Consider the following 22,525-nt stretch of genomic DNA (forward strand, 5'->3'; position numbering starts at 1 on the left):
AATTTCGATTGAAATTCGTGTAAGTTGTCTTTATTTACATAAGCTTTCAAAAAGATATTTCACGGTACTCACATGTTCGCCGACTGGCTTGAGTTCGCGTCAGATTTCTCGACGTTTCTATAAAATGAAATGTCTCACATAACAAGAGATCCAGAAAACAAGCATTAAAGTTCCTCGAAATTAGTAACACGGGTTATTTAGCGTTGACACGGCAGAGGAAACGAGAACGAAAACTCACGTTTTCAGACAACGCGAAAAGAGCTTCACTCGCGTCGGGCCCGATCCGAACGCAGAACGTCAACCTGTGTCCCGCCAGTTATGCGCAGTGGACCTTTTGGATTTTCCCTGTTCTTATGGCGTTCCCGTCGCCGTCCGCGTTGTCGTTGCTTAAAGTCCCTATTCCGGCTAACCGGAGAACCGACGTGTTAAGTAGACTCACTAGGACTTAAAAGTCGATTTTTCAACCTACCTGCCCCTTTTCAACATGTTTGGGTGATTTGTCCAGTTGCAGCTTACCAACCGGAGATGTGAAACCGATCTTGTGCTAGACTCAGGTTTCTTTCATAATTTTCGTGAATGCCTCGAGTCTTTTCGAGTGGACAGAAGCAAAATTTTGTTTCTTCCAGAGTTTCGATGGGTGTCAAATTCCTTAGCCTCATTGGAATTGCGCGCATGCGGTGCCATTGACTACCCCCGTGGCGGGGGGAGGCAGTATTGTCCTTAAATCCGCTACTTTTCCCGAATGAAAAATGTAGAAAAAAAAGGAGGGGGGTAGGGGGGCGCAGACCAGAAAAAGTAAACAAAAGATGATTGATAAGCCGAGGTATATAAATTAACCAAGAACGAATACTGTCTTATAAATTGGTCTAAACAGCGAATTTATATCTAGACGAATTATCCGTCTGAGATGCTTTATTCGTCCTAGACAGACTATTATCAACTGTAGGATATTAGTATAAATCTATTAGCGTTCTATCACGAGTGCCGTTCTCTAATTGGCTACACTGCTAACTATCTATTGTGTGATAGACACTGAGTAGCGTAGCAGTGCGCCCTTGTTAACAAAATGACGGCCACGTTTTCGAAGTGTCTTTGAAGAGGATTTAGATTAAGCTTTGAACGACTAGTAGATTTATACTAAAACAATTAGTCGCTCTCGATTTCTATCGTACGAGAGTCGACTCAACTATCACGCGATAGAAATCTCGAGCTCATAATCTAATTGTTTATTATATGGCGAATAACCAAATTCTCACAAATAAGAACAAAAGAAATATGAGGTAAAGGAAAAGGGAGAATTCACAGTTAACCTTTGGGGGCTAAACGGGAATTAATGAGGACAGCCGGCAACCAAGACGATTTAAAAGAAACCATTTCTTCATTAGGAACGTATCGTATTTTTCTATTAGTATCTGCACTCATTGAATTACAAATATATATTCCATTCAATAAGCCTTAAAGTACTTTTAAGCGTGTACTTTAGCGTAACAATAGAGAGCTTTTCTTTGGGTAACATTAGAGGAAACATCTTTTTGGGTAGTCGAGTTTAGAGATAGCAGAGAAACAATTTGCCATTACAACTAACTGTCCACAGCACTTGCGAATGGTGTACCCTTTCTTACCCGTCTTTCCTAAACATGGAATACACCAAAAAGTATGATATAGATGCTTCTCAATTTTCACATTAAGGTCATTCCACTGAAATAGAACCTGCACTGAGATTTTTGTGAAACTTTGCCTATTGATTGTTTATATTATAGGAACTTAAATTTTGAAACAAAAATGAGGGGTCCCCGTGTTCGTTTAGGAGCAACAGCACCTTGTTTATACCCAATAAATTCTTATAATATCACCATGATTGTAGTCACGATTACTTGCTAAATTCACGTTTCCGACGATTGTTTTTGTTCTTCACTGAGAATTGGTCCATATTTATTTTACACAGAGAAATTTACTACTCAATTCAAAACAACAGAAAAAAATGATAGGTCACCATACTCGTTTGCGAGAAAATGACGATTTACCTCTATGGTGAGGTCCAGCCGCAAAGAAAAAGCCGCCAATTTTAATGCGCGCGGTAATCACGCGTGAAAATATGCGCAGTAGGGATGCGCAATGCAATATTGGGGAATGACCTTAAACGGGGGAGTCAATGTTCCCTCTATTGAAGCGTAACCCTCTACACCCACCCCCGGGCCGAATTATCCGACCTGCAAATAAACACTGAGACATTCCTGTACAATACGAAAGGAATCCGAGCAAAACCTAAACGCAAATCTCACGTTTTTAAGCTGGGACATAAAGCAATCCATCTCCATCCTAGCAATCTTGAGTCATCCTCACTTATAAATGTATTCCTGTCCTTAGTCGAGTACTGTTCTATCAAATTAAACCAATATTGTTGGGCTTTTTATGACCAAGGTATTTTTAGAGGCCTGTGGAAACTCCGCTAAAACAGATGTTTGTGCTCGATATCGCAAACTGTTGGTTTGGTGAGTCGAAGGAACAAGAACCGCTTCAATGAAATATTCGGAAGAATTTCTAATTATAATTATCCAATCAGGAAACACCACGAACACTACCGAGCACTACCGACAGCTCTTCGACAGCTCAACGCGCTTGACGACAATAAGATTGTGAAATAACATCAGTCGAGATAAGAAGTCTTGTTAATGTAACCGTGCACTTTGACAAATCTAAGTAATCCAACTGTAAACGATTGCATCCTGGCTTTATGATGGCGAGAATGGAGGTCTTAATATTATTCTTGCACGGAACCCACCCTTATCTTTACTTCTGTTCAACAACATCAACGAAGTGCTATGATACATTGTTAACAGATCTTAACAGACGTCATATCAAATAGTCAGTTTTCTTGTAGGAGTAAATTAGAGGTGATTTCAGAATAAGGAGCCACTTTGGTACAGCTCATTACACGTGTCAGGATGCGATGAAGAACGATGCATGAAACACTAACTGCTAAAGATTGAATGACTTTGAACCTGCCCGTCAATTACGCGAGAATCTTTTGCATTCTTTTAGCTGGCGCACACTCTGCGCGGTCCAATCTTTTCACAAACGAAGAATTCTGGAAGGCCATATGATTCAACAGTGGCAACCCAGCTTGGCTTGAACAAACAAATTCACTGTTTCATGACGAAACTGTTCCCATCGTGAATTGCCTAACGGATATAAATCATGCAAATAGCGGACGGCTTTTTTACCCTGAAGATGACATAAGTGTAATGTCGAAAACGTTAATCTTTTTAGGCTTTTAAACAAATGAGGCTTTAAAAAATTTTGTCATTAACAACAACAAGGACACTTGTTATATATAGCTAGAATTTTCTTCTCCAACAGCGCATGCTGTCATTGGCTATTGGCTACCTTGAGGTCACATGAAATCTAACAATAACACTGTTTCCCGTCAAGTGTCTACGCGGGCAATATTGCAAGATCTATGACATCAGAAAGTAACAATACACTGTTACCCCCTCTGTTACACGTGAAATTAAATTTTCTATGTCTTCGTTGTGCTATAAAACAAGTCAATTAATAATTGGTCCTTAAGGAAACCAGTTAACTTTGTCTCTCAAGAATCTCAGTGTTTCCTGAGGCGGAGAAAATAACACTAACTGTTCTCCTCAGGACTAATCATGAAGTCTCAAATGTAGCATTTTCCTTAAACTGAGGATGTTGAAAACTGACTTGAATTCGCGATGTTGCCCTTAGTAAAGCTTCATAAAGACAAGGCAGTGAATTACCAGAAATGGATAAAATAGAATATGAATGGAACTACATCGTTAGATTGATAAAGCTTCAGCATCTTGTCTCGTACAGGCCTGATCTTGATATATAGCGCACCCACTTGATGGTGTCATGGTCACTGTAGTTCAGTTTAGGCTCGAACACCTTCAGGTACCGAACCTTCAACCCAGAACATGCAAATGGAACCTGAAAATAAAAACACGATAACAAATCAGTGTCCTTAATACATGTGCTTTCTCCTGAGAGTTGTTACAAGCATTGTGTCAAGGCAAAGCAGTGTTAAGACAGGTTGAGAGCTTTGTGGTTTGAATGTTGGAAATGCTTGTAATGAAAGTGATACGCTGAACCTACGTTGTCTCGTCGGCTATGTCAATTCCTTTTTTTAGCTTCATCCCAAACAAGGTTTTGGTTTTTGCCTATTTAAGACCAGGGTAAACAAACAACCAACGTCGGGCCTTCCAAAGTGGTCACTACTTGCATTAAATCCTTGGAAACCCACGACCGTTTGCAGAGCTACGGAAAGCCAAAACAACGAGGACAAAATCGGCTAAGAAGACACTTCCCATTGCTCTTTCTACTTTCCCTTGCCCCACTGACTGCCCTTGGTCTCCCTTGTATTAAAGCTAGGTGGTTGTATTGAAAGGTTTTTCTTACAGTCAGTACTGCAGTCCATGTGATCTGGATAAAAGCATTGTTATCGAAGAGTATGTTGTGCCGTTGATAGGTATTATTATTACCTCAAAGTTCAGGGATATTGGAGGCCTGGCCCATTTCTTGTTGTCTTCGGTAGCCATCAAATCAATCTCGGCACTGATCCGAGACTCTTTCATACCACCCATTCTCTTTATCCTGCAACATATGGAGACAACAATCTTCATGAGCAGAGGCCAGGGAAGGTAAAAAACATAAATAATAGTAATCATAAAGAAAACACATTGCGACAATTCAAACAAGCAAATTACATCATGTAAACACTATATGAACAAATGCTGAAAGAAATAATATGCAGGATTCTGAATCTCATTTATTTAGGGAGTAGAGGGCTAGATTCATGAAAGACAGCTGACACTGATTTGAGTGCTGAATGGACAAGCCTCTAAGGAGGTCTGAGGGTATGCTTCCTCAGAAAAGTTTGGAATTGACAGGCTATGTAATCCTACTTTATGCATTCTCCTGACGATATTTTCTAAAAAAAAAAAAATCAATTTTGGAAAAGTTAAAAACACCAAGAATATCAAGGGATTACAAAGACTTTCCTCAATTTTTATCCTAAAGCGCTAGTGTAATTAAAAATGTACACCCCCACCCCAATGTCCCATCTCTAGCTACAGCCTAGACTGTCCTGAGACAAATACAGTCAGGGTTCAGTCACTTCCCAAAAACCCTGTGTTTTCTATAAATTACTCTTTACAACTTGCATACTATTATTTCATAAAAAAGTAGGCAACATTAGAAATTGAAGTAGCTGCTCTTTTAGCTGGCGGCTGGCACTCAGTGAGAACCCTGAGTGCGAATAAGCAGAACAGCTGATAGAAGACAGAGACACTGGCTGTTTTACAAGTGCAAGTTATAGAAGCTTATTCAACTCAGTGCTATCAAGGACAGAGAGTGGATGACTTTATACCCAAGACAACAAGATCCCAAGTCCACAAATTGATTGTCTGTAATACATTTCTACCAACAAACATAACAGGTTCAATCAGTTAAGATGCAGCACAGAGATTACTTACTTCCAAAGAATTGCATTTTCACTGGCCTTATACTTTGCTTTTCCCTTCATACAAACCACTCGAACACCTGCTGTAGTGGGTGGGGTTGGAATCTTCACCTGTCAATCAATTCAGTTGTCATGTCAACATCCATTTTACAAAGTTCCACGCAATGTGACTTATGGGTACATGCCAATGTTTGACTCCCAAACCCCAATAAGCATTTACATCTACATTTTGTACTGAGTGCTTCAATGAGTAATATAAAATAATGATCATTTAATTATGATAACTCATTTAGACTGGGAAAAACCAATGTCATCTACCAAGCCACTACCCCAGAAGTAATAAACAGTACAGTACAAGGCTCAAGTCTGCATAATTTTCTTTAAAAAAATTAACAAAGATAAGGGGAAAAAATATGACATTTTGAAAGAGCAGCTCCTCTCATGTAAGTTTGTAATTCTATTTGTCTTCACAATGTAGCAGCCATTATTGTTTTAGCATTGTTTCTGTTGTTCTCTCAAAGGGTATTGAGCCATTCACGTGAGGCCTCGCATGCAGACAATTTGCCACAGAACAAAGAACAACAAAAGACAAAAAAAACACAACATTTCTATCCCAAAACTTATCCCTTATGTAACTACAGAATTAATAAAATTATGCTAAATGGGACAGTGATGCATTGGACTCTAACCACAAGGTTCTCTCGCTTAAATCTGGGCAAAACAAATTAGGTATCCGTCTTGTTTCTTACCTCTATTTTCTGACCCAGTATTGACTGTTTTAAGTTAGACTTGATGACTACTTTTACTTCCATCCGTGACCTTCCTACTTCTCTCACTAAGGGAATAACTCGAAATGGGAGACTTATGTCCTTAGTGGTGCGGTATCTGGAGGAAAGAAATTAATCAATACCTGCGTTAATTTAACCTAACTGGTAGTCTAACATTATTAATGATGGTCTGTGAGTTGGGGTTTGAGATTGGGCGATAATTATTGAAAGTTCAGTCTTGCCAGGGTCGTTTTGTTGGGTTCTTGTCTTCTTGGCAAGCTCATTCTTGTCCCATAAGTCAAGGCCAAAATCCTTCAAGCTCTGGCAGGTTCCAATTTGGAAGCCGGTTATTCAAATCTGATCTGTGTATACATGATTCTGACCAAATGGATCACAGCTTGTAAGATTCCATGTGCAAATTTTTATTTTAGCTTGCCATTTATCTAATGCAAATTAGGACTATTCAAATGCTACGGTTTCCTAGCATGCCAATCTTTTCAACGTTTTCTCTAGCTTCAAGTTTATACTGTTGCAGAATCTATAGTCTACCTAGCTTTACTGTCATCTCTACAGTCAGGAAACATTTGTAATTCTTTATATTCTATCCTGTATTTTTATTATCGCTTGGCTCTTCTTCACATGTATTTTTATTTATTTTTCTTGTTGAACCTCGGTTGATCACTCAATACTCAACGGGCTCCTCAAGTCTCTTCAACTGAGCATAAGTTCAAATTCTCTAGACGTAGTGTCAACAAGAACTGTAAGCTACACAGCTTCTCAGGACAAGAATGGGGCAAGACACATTACATACATTGTATCATTGCATACAGGTTGCAAAAGAAGCAATGATATGCCAAGGAATTACATCTCCTTACCTCATTAGCTCAAACTCTCCATCAGGTGGTATAAAACTAATTGCACGCTCTGTCTCAAATTTGCTGAGCTTAACACACTGCAAACAGACAAGAGAGGGCTTGAAAAGTTTTTCATCTCTACCAACAAGGAAATACAGGTACAAGAGACGAACAATTGTTTTAAAGATTAATCACACATTTTCTTCAACTTCTGTCAAACTTGAAGTTGAGGAAGCAGGCATTTCATTAACCTTTTTAGCAGGAGGGGAGCTGGTTTTCACAGGCAGGCAAAACGTTTTGAACTTAATCTTTTTTATAAGAAAAAAACCTTTCCTCTAGATGGTCAAACCAGGAGGGCAAAATTGTCTTCAAAGCCAGTCAACATACCCTGTACCTGGTCCTTAATGAAACCACTCAGGAAGGTTTTGCTCTAATTTCCAAGCATGACAAGCAATGAAATATAACATTTTAAAACTGGCTTATCCATTCTGGTGTCCTATAGACCCTTTCTCCTCACCACTTACAGTTCATCTGAGGTACACTTATTGTAAGATGAAGAGTATAAAAGATAATTTACAAACCTGGTGGAATGTGTAGTCATCAATAGCAATTCCTGACTTGCTTGTTGTATTTCTATAGACGAGATGTTGAGCAAATTGTTGAAAAACTTGCGTGGTCTTTACAGTTTGTTAGGCAATGATTAGCAACAGTTCAAATAAAAGTATATAGTTACACTATTACTCTGTAATCTGAAAATGAATCTCAAAAGAATGTGTTTAACGGTTACTGTGTTTTTACCTGCGTTTAACTCTAGCTTATAAAATAACGCTTGTAACACTAACTTCTTTTGTGGATCAAGAGATGGGTCTGAAGTTCCACTCTTCTGTTTTTCAACAACCAATTTGTCATTCATGCCAAATTTACACTCGGGCATTCCAGACAGGAAACTCTTCATCACAACCCGGCCTGACACATGGGCACTTAGAACCTGACCTAGAAAGCAAAGAAGCGTCTATGCATCAGAATTTCATCCCAGTAAACAAGCAGCCCCCTGAAAAACTGATTGGTTGTCAGACCACTAGCCCAAGAATGACCTGAATTTCTTCTTTCAATCTATGAACAGAGCACCTGCTCAAAGTTGATGGCAGAAGATATCAGCAACCGTAGTAAGGACATTCATACCAATGGCTGGTCCTTTAGGAAAGTTGTCATCATTTATTGCCATCTTAAGCATCAAGCAGGCAACCCTGCTTGATTCTAATAAGTACTACAAGAAACGTTTGGAGATTGGTGATGCAACAAACCCTGTGGTGACATAAGCAGGTTAATAGACTCCAGTACATCAAGGAACAGTTCATTTCTCCTGTACTTGATCCCTTCTCTCCTCCAACCTATCTGTCCGGTTACTTGGCTGGTGATTTGAGCTTGCTCTTCTCGGGTCTAAAACAAACAGACAAATAATGAAATCATGTTTTTTTCCATGGTTTCTACAAGGGAAAGGCTATCTCTGCCAAACTGTTTTGAATATGACACAGTTTGGTTGGTTCTTAAACTTCTTGTTTGTTTTGATAAACCACATTTTGATATATGAAGCCTGCAAGCAAACCAGTTAGAACTGACCATTCATAGAAAGTTCATGCAAGAGTGTGTAAACTACTTTAAAACCAGTGGTCAACCTGCTATGCCTACATGTATGATGTAGATGATGTAGTAATTATACAATTTAGATGGTGCTTAGCCTTGATTGGGATGTGCAGTTGCCTAATGGGATGGACTTTGGACAGATTCAAGTGCTGGTGGCAAGACACTCTACTCTCATAGTTCCTCTGTCCCTCCTAGTCTATAAATGGGAAAGGTTCTGGTGAATTTAATGCTGGGGATAACCCCTTGCGATGGACCAGCATTACAGAAATAATTAAGTACTTCTTAATGCTATGGACATTGGATTAAGCTCTGGCCTTGGTTAGCTAGTCCCACAGAAACTCAAATTTAGCTCTAAACCCGCATATTTTATTTTTAAAAATAGTTGGCCCTTGCTTCTTGGATCCTAAATTTTGTTATTAAAATCAGCTTTTGACTTGCCTGTGTCTTGATACCTTGCTGAGTGATAAATGTTTTCAAAATAGCAGTGTCAGTCTTCTGGGGGTATCCATAATCAGCGATCTCTGCATTCCACAAGAAAAGAGACAAGGTTAAAGTGCACCTAACCCCCCAATTTTTTTTTTTTCGCTAAAACGAATCTACATGTTATTTGAAATACTTCTGCGAAAAAATTTTTGGATTCGGCTAAATCCTCGATTTTCTGTGCCCCGACGAAATCTTGAAAATAGCCCCAAAACATCACCATTTTGTTTCACGACCGAGTTTGAGGAGAATGGGTCCAGCGGCTATTGTGACGTCTACGACACCGCGGAAATACGTTTTCTGACGTCACAGTAACTGGTCAGTGGTCATTACCATCGGGCTGTGCTATCCTTCGATCGATCAGTTCTCTGAGATCGGTGTTTTGCTTCGTTTTAAGGTCGAAAATATCCTTGATACTTCTCCTTATTGGTGAGTTTTACGTCCTTAAATGGGTTTTTAATACTCAAGCAATGTTCGTGAAGAATAGCGGTACAGGGGAGTCATTTTGTGTGGAGTAATGTGTAGTTTGCTGACTCGAGCCAGCTGGAGCGGACGAAACGTGGATCGTGTTGTTTCAGCCGCCCTCGCCTCAGAATTGTCAAAATCAACGATGGGTATCCAGCAAAACAGAAGATTGGTCCTGTATGCAGCTTTTGCAAGGATTTTGAAGACTGGTTGGATTTAAAGTGTAATTTGCACGAAATGGTTAAGGCACTACATGTAAGTCGGGACCGTTTTATTCACACTCACTTTGCGCCGACATGTGGTGCTTGTTCATTGAGATTATATTTCGCAACGCGTCAAAGAAACTTTGATAAGAATTTGTCTTTAAAGACTGGCGTTTTGGCGTTTCTATCACCTGTCTGACTTTCTGCGCCTTTTGGAACGGGTGAAATAATTTTTTTGTACCTGCCGTTTGGTGTCAGAATAAAACATTTGTTGATTTCATTCACAAGATATTTCTCTATCATTAAAGATTGTTTAAGCCTACATTTATATAATGGTGGCGTTTGCGAAGGGAGTAGAAATCGAAAATATTGTGATTTGTTGGCTGCAGCGAACGCTGGAAATACTGAAAACATTCAAGACCGCTCAATATCTTCGGTTCGCAATTCATTGACAATTTTTCCTTGCTTGAGGTCTTTTTTGTTTACATCGATTAAATGTTGATAGTACATGGAAATTTTCAAGGCCGTTTTCTTGTACATGTATGCACATGTAACTAAATATTTTAAAATGCCCAAACACCTGTATTTGTTTACACGAAACCGCTTTCACTTATGGGATGTAGTCAAGTTTCACTACTTTTGATGCTGAAAAGACATTCAACATTTCAGAGAGGCAGTAATCAACTCCTCAATGAAGCCCATTAGTTTATTTTGTTTACTCAGTCATTTGAAGCTTTTCAATTTCTATTTCTCTATCTTACATGTGTATTGTATCAACTTATATAAATAATAAATTGACTGTTGTTGTTTTTCCTTGCATTTAATTTAATTCAGATGAGCTTTGCTCAATCACTACAAAATAATTTTTACATTGTAATCATACATGTACATATCACGTGCTTTGAATCAATATGAAATAAATTATGATCCCTTTAGTAACAATATCGTATCATCCTCCCTTCTGTAAGATTCTTACTTAACTTGTAAGCACTTTATTACAAGACACTATAGCACCTGATGGCAATAAATTATATATATATAATTATATGCATTTATTTTTTTTCCTGTGATAAATTGGCTAACAAGTGGGTTTGTTTATGCCACTGTGTCTCTGAACATCACGAGCCAGAGCTAACCGGAAGCTCAAAAATTCGCCAGGTCCAGTTGCTATGGGGTGATGTCATTTATCTGTTAGGTTGCTGTCATCCCAAGACTTTTGCGGTTGTATTGTGGTTAGCGATAATTGCTTTCAGTGAGAGTAATTGTGTACAAAAGTAACCTGGTTCTGACACGATGGAATTGTCTTACAGTAAATATAATTTCACACTTTAGGATTATGACACATTCGTGCAAAACTTGACGCGTTTTGTGGAACATAAATGATCACCGACAGGGATATGATTACACTGGAATGTTGCAAGCCACTGGATATCCCGTGGAGATGTAGGACTAAAAGTTCTACATCTCCACGGGATCCCAGGTCTGTTTTTTGGTTGCTAAGAACGTCTGGCTCGTTATGTGGCTTTCTGTCATCTACAAACCATTGGTAATATATCTTCACTACATCTAACTCAGATACTAGACACAAAAGCATGTATTAAAGAACAGATACTCTTCTTACAAATTAACATTTATTGCATTTAGTTCATCACTTAAGATCTACAACATTGCTTTTCTCCAGTGAGAAATTTTGTGCAAAGTCTGAAGTTGTAAGTTGCAAAAACAAGTTCCATCAGTAGTTGTGAATCGCTTAAAATCAGGCTTTGGTACTGTAAACTGAATGGCAGAAAGCGAGGAAATTGGACATTGTCTCAAATACACAAGTGATAAAAGAGGTAAACTTGACTGAAATCTACAGACTCCTTTTTTTTTAGGTTTAGGGTTAAGGTTAGGCCTAAGGGACAAGGTGGGAGGTGCAGTGGCCTTGTGATTAGTGCGCTCAGCAATGGATGGAGCGGTCCGTGTTAGAGCCCTGGTCAAGGACATTGTGTTGTGTTTTTGGGCAAGACACTTTTACTCTTAGGGTGCCTCTCTCCACAAAGGTGTACATATGGGTACTGGTGAATTTAATGCTGGGGGTAACCCTGTGATTGACTAGCATCCTATCCAGGGGGTAGTAGAAATACTCCTAGTTGGTTCATGCTACAGAAACCGAGATAAGCCTGGCCTGATGGGCCACCTGGCTCTATGCAGACTTTACCTTTTACTTAGGGACAAGGTACTGCATCAAGTGGGGGAAGGGACAGTGGAGTCAGAACCTCTCACTTCCCATACCCTGTTCTCCCACTTCCCATACCTCTATCTCTTGACTCCCACCCTTGTTTGTCCTGCTCCTGTCCCCTGTAAATTAAGAGACTCAAAACACATCCTCATCATTTAGCTGTACAGTCCTTAGGCATTTCCTTTTCCTTTTTTCCTTCATTTTTAGCCTTGCTACTCTTACCCACATCTTTCAAGTGAATGACCTATGATGTAACCACTGTCAAAGGGTTTCATTTTAAGCCTCATTTTGAGCCCAAGGGTGAATTTTTCTTTGTCCGTCGGCCTAGTAGTCTCTAAAGACACTAAATGAAAGTCAAGTAACATTTTCAGTTCTTGTTTTTGAAAGTGTTTGAAGCCTTAGATTATGAATGACAAAAATTAGCATTTTGCATTTCTCTCCAGATTCCTGCTCCCTATTCTCCCGGGCTCCTGCCCCCTATTCTCCCAGGCTCCTGCCCCCTATTCTCCCGGGCTCCTGCCCCCTGCCTCTCCCCACCATCAACAGATGGCTGAATGTTCAGGAGAGGAGTTGCCATATGGAGAGCATTGGTCAGTGTTCTCTCAGTTGGTGTTTTTACAGCATTGATGATGTGGAAATCATCCATGGACAGTATCTAAAAGGATTTTTGCTGAGCCAAAATAGAAAAAAAATGTACAATAGAAGAAGTTTTCTATAGGGAAATCCAGATAATAGTAATATGTAAACAAATATTAATTTTAGAAAGTTATACAGAGTCTCAGGCTCCAAGGTTATGTGGTCAGAAATTATCTGGGTGGCCTTATAATCAGAGGATTGTTGTGTGAATACATGGGGGATAGCCTATTTATAACTAAAAATGAAATTCATTTATTGAGTTTTAACTGGAAGTTGTTATTACCCAGATTTTATGGTATTTTTATTGTCTTACAATAACAAATGCATGCATTTTTAATTACCCTTTTAACAGTTTTGTATTCCATGTCTTCTGCCATCTTAAGATAATCAGATGTCATGTACCTCTTGTGGTTTTTTCTAATAGCTAAATAGCTTGTTTTCTAAACTCTAATAGCTATGCAACTAGTTTGAAATAATTTTCACACTTTAGAGGCGCTTAAAGCAAAATACAGAACTGCAATAATTCGAAATTATGACAAGAAACAAAGAAACAATAATAAACATGTAAATTTAAAATTTTATTTTCGCCAGCCTCAAGCTTCCTGAAGTACAGTATAATTAAAATTGGATATTTTATGATAAAACATACCTCGGTGAATTCTTCCTCGAGTTGAGGCCAGATTTTGAACCCTTTTGGGGATTCAGTCCTGCACTTGTTACACCAACGTGTCCATGATTTATACGAAGCACTGCTTCGATTTCAGCCAACTTGGTCTATAATACACCGATTCCAGAAAAAAACCGGAAGTTGCACCGAAACGAGGCTTAATAGCCCTCGCGGTAATTAAAGCAACATGGCGAACGAAGAAGAAAGGCCAATCTCTCTGCTGATGATATTCCCGGCGTCAGTGTGAGCGAAGAACATTGAAAACTTGACACTCAGCCAATCGAAATTCTGGCTTAAAAGTCGCCGTATAAATCAAAGGGGCAAAATAAAGGAACTTTTAGACGGTTATGTTTTCCATCCTTCGATTGTCTCGATCTCCAATATGCGCAAAAACAACCTGTTCTCACCATTTTTATTGCCTAAAAGAACTTTGTTCATGGTCGGTTCAGGAAAAAGAATCTGAATGAAATGAAAATTGTAAAAGTTTACGACCCTGACCCGAAGAATGCTTTACTAAAGCTACAACAAGAGATCGAAAGAACATACGGAAGTAAATTTAAAAATTGTGTCGGATATCGGGAATATTGCAACAAAACACTTTAAAAAATTTCCTACGGCTGATTCATTTTTCACTGACGACTTCAGTCTTCTCAAGTTTGAGAACATCCAATCTCTCTTCATAAATTAACAATCGGTGTTAAAGAATAAAGGGAAATCCTTTTAAAAGTTCAAAAGATGCTAATCAGAGTATCAAACAAGACCACGATCTACTCGCCAAGAATGGTATAAGCAAGGGTTCGGTACAGTGACAGCATCATTGCGTTACAGGGTAGGACGCAATCACAAAGCTGATTCATCAGTCAAATCACCAATAAAATTATCAGTGACGTGTACTACAGTGTAACAAAGACTATCAGTCACATGCCATGAAAGGTGGCGTAGAAAACTAGCAACTAGTAATGAACAAGTACATTGAAATAATGCATCAACAGGGATCGACGAAGGTGCAAGTAACAAAATGCTTTTTTTTTTGTTCAAGAGAAAAGGGAAATTTTGGGGGCCTCCCCAGGGTCCCCCAGCTGGACTGAGGTTACAGACCCAAGTAAGGGTAATCTCCATGAAATAATTTAAGCTAGGAATGTCATTGTTATGGATAGTGAGACCCTGAAAGATTGCCTTATAAAATCAATAAGCAAAATGTTTGACACTGGTTTAAAAGTAAACAAGAGTCATATGAACTTCAGTTTATGATGTACAATGTACAACAACTACTCTTTGTTGTGAACAGACTTTGGAATGTCCTGGCTATAAATTGAAAGTAACTGCAAATTTTTAATGAGCAAAATGCCTTGGACATAGAATGGTGGAGGGAGATGCTAAAGAATATTGAACAATTTATGATAAATATATTATATATGAATTGGCTTACCTAATGCTTAGAGATGGCCTTACACGATGTGATTATTGCTAAAGCCAGAATAAATAATGTACATCAAAGGTCCAAAAATTTTGTCCAGCATCTAATATGAGAAAATTCAGCTACTTCCAGTTTTTCTCTGGTGATGAATATTTGAATAAATATTTCAAAATAGTTCAAAACAATTGGGAATCTATAAGATCATACAATGTAGAAAATTCTCAATGAGGTCAAATTCAATTGCACTTTTATGTTATTAGCAAAATTATACACCAGCTCTACCATGTGTCCTTCTATGTTACACCCTGTGCCAGAAAATAGAACATGAAGCCACATAATGCACAATTTCAGTATGGTGGAAATCACCAAATATTTAATTACCACTGATGAACAATATCATGTACTCTGTTTAAAGTCACTACCAAATGACAAATAAACATCAGATAACTTTTTTCTGCCAGTTTACAAGCAAATAGCTCACTATCCAGGGTTGATTAACAACTGTACACAACCTTAGTGGAGTTACACCATCAAATACATGCCATCCATTTATTCTCCTAATAGCCATTTCAGCTTGTATTCTTACATTTGCAGTTCTGGTTCATGGTTGGAAAACAGTCTTCCTTAGAAAATTGGCATTAAAATTATAGTCAGTTCTGATTTACTTGGTTGCATAGAATGGATGAAGATTATAACCTTCCTGCTTGCCAGTGCAAGCTGTCTATCAAATCTACGACATTAAGGAAAATTCCTACTAGGCCTTAAAATGTGTTGTCAGACTTATTCAGAGTAAAGTTCACTTTTGGATGTCCAGGTCTTGGGTGTCTGACCTGTTATCTCTCTGCAGTCTATTCTGCACCTTATGTTTTCAAATTCAGCCTAGGAAAACTTCAGGTAAATAATTCATGGGCTGGCTCCCCAACATCAAGTACAGGAAATTGGCCCATGCAATAATTTATCTCACACTACTAGTTCTGAAACATTGAACCTAAAAGCCAGATCTTGCTGAAATATTAAGCGAGTAAAAAATATTCAAAATTCATCAATGGCTGTATTTAAATCACTAATGCCCTTCCACATTCAACATTGTTTTTGGGAAATTTTTTTTGTTCACCTCAGAGGCATGAAAACTGATTAATTCCTAAGTTGATTGAAGCTGATGGGTATTCATATGCCAGACTCAGATGCATCATATATTTTGCTCTACACAGAGATTCCTCATCAACTTTTGCCCAAGGGAACGCCGAGGGTACGGCTCCCAGTTTCAAAAAGTGTACTCAGTTTAAAATCACTTGGCAAGAAGTGCTCGGAAAAACAAAAATTATTTCCTACCGAGGTAAAATAGACATCTCCCCTTTGCATAAGTATTTCCCACTTTTTTCTTCTTTGTTTATCTGGCTAGCTTGTCCGAAGGAAGCTCAGTCGTGGAAATGATAAATCAGGTCGGTTTTTGCTTCGATTATTAGAATTTGCAGCCGCACAACACTTGCGTCCAACTCTTTTCCTTTTCTTTACCACATTTGCTCCAGACAAGTAGTTCTAACCTACATACATTCGAATTTTTTCGTCCTTCCCCAACATTTCGTCCGCCATTTTGAAAGCTCGAGGGCTATTAAGCCTCGCTTGCGTGCAACTTCCGGTTTTTTTCTGGAATCGGTGTATTCGGTGATACCGACTGAGGACAGGATGACCGTGTTTACCTACGTGAGTGTCCCCAATCGAACAAGTGTACGAACACGAGCATGTCTTCCCGACGAATTTGATCAAAATGCCGTTGACATACCGATTCATACGGTTCAAGCCCATCAATTCAACAAACTTGAGAAGTTGATGTCCTCAGAACACCGCTACAGCAACACAAAAGCTGCCTAGGTTTAGCCTTAGCCCACTTCGTAACGTAAATCGCCACTGGCTCGCCGCTTACGAGCATGAACTCTCACGAAACAACAACAATTTCACACCGTGTGCAAGTTCAGTTTTGCTTTGGCACAATATATAATATTAACTAAGAACTAACCAACAAATGAGCGGAGTCTAAAAGCTAAGTTTACAGTGTGCGCTCTAAGTTTTGTATCTTTTTGACTGTCGACAAGACTCGCTGCATAAACAATGTAAAAGTTGCAGACATTTTGTAGTTTTGTTAAGGTGTACCGCTGACCAGCAAAATACTGTATCGCGCCCCAGAAAACGTATTTCCGCGCTGTCGACGTCTACCCAGGAAGATCGAATATCTCACGTCCTCTGATTTCCTTCAGGATGGTGCAATACACATTCGAAAAGTGCGCAGAAATGCCTTCCAGAAGTGGTATCGGCTGTTGCAGCAATATCCTAGATCTAAAAAAAGATATACTGTACAATTTACTAGCGATGATGGGTCAATGGTACAATAAAGACATAACGATGGTTGATTTTGTTGAACCGAAACACGCGAACTGAGTCTGTGAGAACCATTGAAGAACTCTCACTGGAATTTGTTCCGCAGACTGTCAAACGCTATTTTCAAAATTTTCTGCTTAAAGCCGACGAGCAATTTGTCGAAACACTACCGACAACCTATATCTTCCAGTCCCGCAGTATTTATAACATAGCCGGCAAAGTTGTGTGATCAATCCAGAAGCGTTACGACCAAATATCAGTGATGTGTAAATAGGTCGCAACTGAACGCCGCCAACCAGCACTTATTTCTCGTTCTATTTAGATTAAAGTCGAAGATTAATCCTTTAGAGTTACATGATAACAAAATTGTTACACTCACAGAGTTTTTCAAAGGTTTGGAAATCAGTAGTGCGACAAACATTCTGTACATTAGCGTCAAAAATATGACCGCGTAACATTATCTGCGGACCGCTCAGGGAACACATCCATTTCGCTTATCCGACGAATTTCACTGCAAACTTTGAAAAAAATTTACACTGGTTATTTGGAGTTATGACTAAAAACGTGCGGCAATGTGAAATCGGTAATTGTATGAAATGTTTTTTTTACCCTGCTTCCTGTAGCTTCAAAAATACAGGTCCAAACAATTCTACGATTCTCAATCGATCGAAGCCAGTGTAACTGCAACACTTACGTCGCTCTTATAAACATGAAGCATTCCAGAAAGTAAAACACAAACTGGATTTAATAGAACAACCATACCTTGACAAAATACATTCTCGCTACGGACAAATGTAAACAGGTTATAAACACGCATGGGAGTCTTGTGTTTAGGTGACAAAATTACCATCCAAAGCAGTCCTTGAGTTTCCTTTCCTGATTTTCGTTTGCCTGCTCCTCCACTTCGTATCTAGCTTTCCATTCCTAATATACAAACAGCTCGTCCGTAAAGAAGTCTTTCCCGTCGCAGCTTGAAATATAGCAAATTGTTCTCAAAGTTCTAAGCAGTGAGTTCACAGTTATTGAACGTGCTCGATCGAAGTTTATTTCGGTGTCTTGCGAATCGAAACCTAACTCTGACTCCAGTGACGAAAAAGAAATGCTTCTGAAACAAAACTTGGATATTTCAGTCCCAAAATGTATTGGAACGATTAGTTTTGTTTTCCATTTTCTCGAGCAAATACAGAGAGCTGACTGAGGCACCATTGTGTTTGGTTCCTGGGTAGACGTCATCAGCAACCGCCGTCCCAGACTCCTTGAAACGCGGTCGTGTAACACTACAGGCGCGACTTTGAAAGGGCATAGAAAATCGAGGATTCAACAAATTTCAAAATTTTTTTGCCCAAATGCTTCAAATAACAAGTGGATTCGTTTTAGCAAAAAAAAAAAAAAAATTAGGGTTAGGTGCACTTTAAGGTTAGTATTGATGCAAAATCATGAATGTCAAGTACTTTGGTTAGAGGAATTCTATAAGGTCTACAGTTAAGACAAACTCTATAGAAAAATCACCAGATCAATTACTAAAAGTTGAATCAAGCCTGAAATTACTGCTCTTACCCGTCAGTCAGTCCATTAGGCCATCACTCAGTCTGTCGGTTCATCCTTTCATCAGTCAGTCAGTCCCTCTGTCTGTCTGTCTCTCTGTCAGTTGGTCGGTCAGTCAGTCAGTCAGTCAGTCAGTCAGTCAGTCAGTCAGTCAGTCATTCGGTAAGTCAGTCAGCCAAACAGTCAGTAGAGAAATAGATTCAACAAAGAAACATTGAACTAACCATCAAGGACCTCATAAATAAGGACAAAGTTGTTCTTGATTCCTTCTTCAGTGACTTTTCCAAAGTAAGAAATCATAATCTCCACTGTGCGATTGAGGAACTCAAACACCATAGCAGCATTAACATTCTGCCTTATAACAGCAGCCAGCCAGATATTTTCCTGTTGTATATGGAAGAAGCTTGTTCTAGCAATGTTTGTAACTGGTGACCTTACTTGGCCTCTTGCATGGATGACGTTTACCCGAAAAGCATCCACTGCATTTCGGCTGAAAATGAGCACAGTGAAAAAGTTGACAAAAGCAGTGAAAAGTAACGTGGAAGGTTGAGATGCGTAGTTCTAAGTCAGGCTTAATTACCCACTGCTGTCCTGGAAAAGAGCCCATTCTCCTCTTCCCCTGAATGTACAGATGTACTCACATGTATAGTATCATTGACTTCAGCCAATTAGAACACTACCTGCAGGCATTTGCCTAGGCATGGCAGTTTGATTACTCTGACCAAGGGCACCCAAGCAAATTCTTGCCAAATTCATATATACTTTTTGAGTGTCAAAACCAGTACCATCAGTTAATCACTGCCACTTACTTAGATCAATGAGATCTATGCCATAGTCCCGTGACAAAACAATGATACACGTGTCAGTCGCTGATTGGGTTTTGAAGTCGTGAGAGGCACCACGCGCGCACGCAGACATGACGGGTGCTCGCTTTTGTTTGTTCCACCTCCAAAGTTCAAAATTCTTCCCAGACTAAAGTAGGCTCACCGCACATAGCTAGACAAGCAAAGCAATGGCATTAAATCAGCCACCCTTATGCTTGTTAACAGCACCTCGAGTGGAGAAAGTTTACATGGATCATGGCACCGGTGCACGCATGGACATTAGTGTGTTTCAAGCTGAAGTGAAGTCCATCCCTCAAGGCGCTTACATGGTCGGCCAAGTAGCTGTTCCCGCGCACACAAACGTTATCCCTCCATCATCTGTGATTCTCGTGTGGCCCTTGGTTCCGAGAGATGGTTCTGGCAATCTGATTATGCCACCGTCAGGTTACGAGATGGTTTGGAATGACAAGCGTTCGGGTGGCAAACAGGATGGTTCGTTTTGGCGCCCTCAAGCTCCTTACGGCTACATAGCACTGGGTGATGTGGCTTGTAATGGCTACGATCCGCCTTCGACTCAGTTTACAGCCAAATACGCCTGCATTCGCGGTTACTTGCTGTCAGAAGGAGCGCTGGATACTGCAGCTCTGTGGACCGATCAAGGCTCGGGTGCTCCAATGAATGTCTCCATCTGGAACGTGAAAGGCAACGGACTGGGTGGATTTTTCAAGGCTCACGCGGGTTACAACAGGCCATCTTGCCAGGCCTTCGTCCTGCCTGCCAAGGTTTCCAAGATGGCCGTGAAACAACCTAGATAACAATATCACCCTTATCCTCAAGGTTTCGCTTATCCGCACTAGCTTTTATCGCGGACGATAGCTACAATAGGAATCTCGAGACTTTGTGATACATACATGCGGAAATGTTATGCTTAGAGGAAAAGCGATCCTCGTTTTATTACTTAATTGCCGGCTATGCAGTTACGTTTTAAATAATATCATCTCAGTTTTATTTCTAGGAATATAGATGTTGTTTTCGAGAAATGATTATTGTCTTGTCTTGTGTTGTCTTGTCTTGTCTATTTGCGCGCGCATGGTTTAGTTCAAATTCTCTGTTTTTCTGAGAAAAGGAACCTCGTGAGCGCATATTTTGAAAATAACGCCCTGAATCTCGACACTCAAATGATCCAGCTAAGTTTCCTTTTCGGCGAAGACGATAAATACCACCAGAACTGATTGTAGCCTTGCTATAGAACTGAACGGTTATTCGACTTGGTGGACATCCGCGTTATCACTTTCCTCTAGTAACACACTCATCAGTTACGGAAGTCATCTGAAAAAAAACATGGCTTCAAGTTTGTTGTTTTTGATCTGTCTTAAACCTCCTAATTCCCATCGCTGTCTTCAGCTAAACCACGATATTGATCTGCTTAAAGTTCGTTTACTGAAATAGTTGGCCCTTAAACGTTTGTTATGCAAAATGTGCACTGAAGTTTATCTCAGTGGCGTCTCGCGATCAATATGTTAATGTCTTAATTCTATTGTATTGTTAGCTCTATATGTATAATAATAAAGATCTATCTCAAAGTGTCAATCAGAAGTTTATTTTCAGTGACCCAGTTAGCCTTTTGAAGCCTTTAGATACGAATAAAGGAAAGAGTTTGTGGAAATATTAGCATAAACTAATCAATGTTTTCAGCGAACTGTTTGGCATGAAATCCGCACCTGGAAGAGAAAAGAAAAGAAAAAAAAAAAAAAAACGCTCGAGGAAAGTAACTCGGTTATGATACGAAATACGCCTCTCTTGTATCAGGAACTACTCGGGCTGCGATTGGTCAATTTAGCGGGCCGTATGCTATTCTGATCGATAAGCCTTCCTCTGGGTTGCTGCACTTTTCAACCGGCAGGTATATTTTGCAGGTTGAAACGACTTGTTTGGGTTGAAGTCGAATTAACCCCAGTATAAAGGCTAACCGCAAGCTACCTAAGCTAATTTAGGCTAACCAGAGTGCTATTAGGGACTCTAAGCAGGGGGAACGCGGACGGCGACGGGGACGCCGAAACCTGCGAGAAGGCTGGGGAGGGAACGCCGTTGTAGCGGGAATTCACAAACATTAAGCAGCACCGTCGAAAATCGCGGTTTCCGCACAGTCAAGCTTAATGACATTATTGATATTCGTCCTCTGTTTATCAGGATGAACTAGGATGACTTCATTGAAAGAAGTTCGCAATCAACTCTTGATAACTACTCTTGTACGATTTAAACTGCTCTAATGATCTCGACCAAGCTTATGATTCCTTCCCTGATTTTAACTTCGATGGTTTGAAGACGACGATTGCCTGTCCGAATTTCGCTTCCACAAACGCAACTTGCCCCTTCTCGCTGAGTTGTACAATGAAGTAAATGAACTTATTATCAGCAGATCCTTAATCAGACTGGCGCGACAAATCAGTGTGTCGACTAATAAAGATCTAAGTAACTCACTGATCTTACGACTGAAAATGGAAAACGCTACAAAAGTTTTAATGGTGTCTACCCTTTTAAATGTGTTAGAATTTCACCATAATGAGCCATTTGACATTTGAGTACTTCTTGAAAGGAAAAATTTCGATTGAAATTCGTGTAAGTTGTCTTTATTTACATAAGCTTTCAAAAAGATATTTCACGGTACTCACATGTTCGCCGACTGGCTTGAGTTCGCGTCGGATTTCTCGACGTTTCTATAAAATGAAATATCTCACATAACAAGAGATCTAGAAAACAAGCAGTAACGTTCCTCGAAATTAGTAACACGGGTTATTTAGCGTTGACACGGCAGAGGAAACGAGAGCGAAAACTCAGGTTTTCAGACAACGCGAAAAGAGCTTCACTCGCGTCGGGCCCGATCCGAACGCAGAACGTCAACCTGTGTCCCGCCAGTCATTCGCAGTGGACCTTTTGGATT

General features: G+C 39.6%; 1 protein-coding gene and 1 pseudogene across 1 annotated transcript; one reads left to right on the forward strand and one right to left on the reverse strand.

The window, feature by feature from the left end:
* Positions 1 to 1,373: 1,373 nt before the first annotated feature.
* LOC149116326 (AP-2 complex subunit mu-like) lies at positions 1,374 to 19,132 on the reverse strand. Its single transcript, XM_089282275.1, has 10 exons — positions 18,985 to 19,132; positions 9,189 to 9,271; positions 8,411 to 8,546; positions 7,949 to 8,099; positions 7,688 to 7,739; positions 7,128 to 7,204; positions 6,235 to 6,370; positions 5,499 to 5,596; positions 4,506 to 4,617; positions 1,374 to 3,954 (listed from the first exon to the last, which is right to left on the reverse strand). Exons 1-10 carry the CDS (start codon positions 19,094 to 19,096, stop codon positions 3,820 to 3,822), a joined length of 1,092 nt encoding a protein of 363 aa, XP_089138401.1. The 5' UTR covers positions 19,097 to 19,132; the 3' UTR covers positions 1,374 to 3,819.
* Positions 19,133 to 19,666: 534 nt separating this feature from the next.
* Positions 19,667 to 21,174, forward strand: LOC149116327 (uncharacterized; annotated as a pseudogene).
* The last annotated feature ends 1,351 nt before the right edge of the window (positions 21,175 to 22,525 follow it).

Source organism: Orbicella faveolata, unplaced genomic scaffold (assembly GCF_042242905.1).
Source record: "Orbicella faveolata isolate gen_17 unplaced genomic scaffold, um_ofav_v1 contig_12, whole genome shotgun sequence".
Lineage (NCBI taxonomy): Eukaryota > Metazoa > Cnidaria > Anthozoa > Scleractinia > Merulinidae > Orbicella > Orbicella faveolata.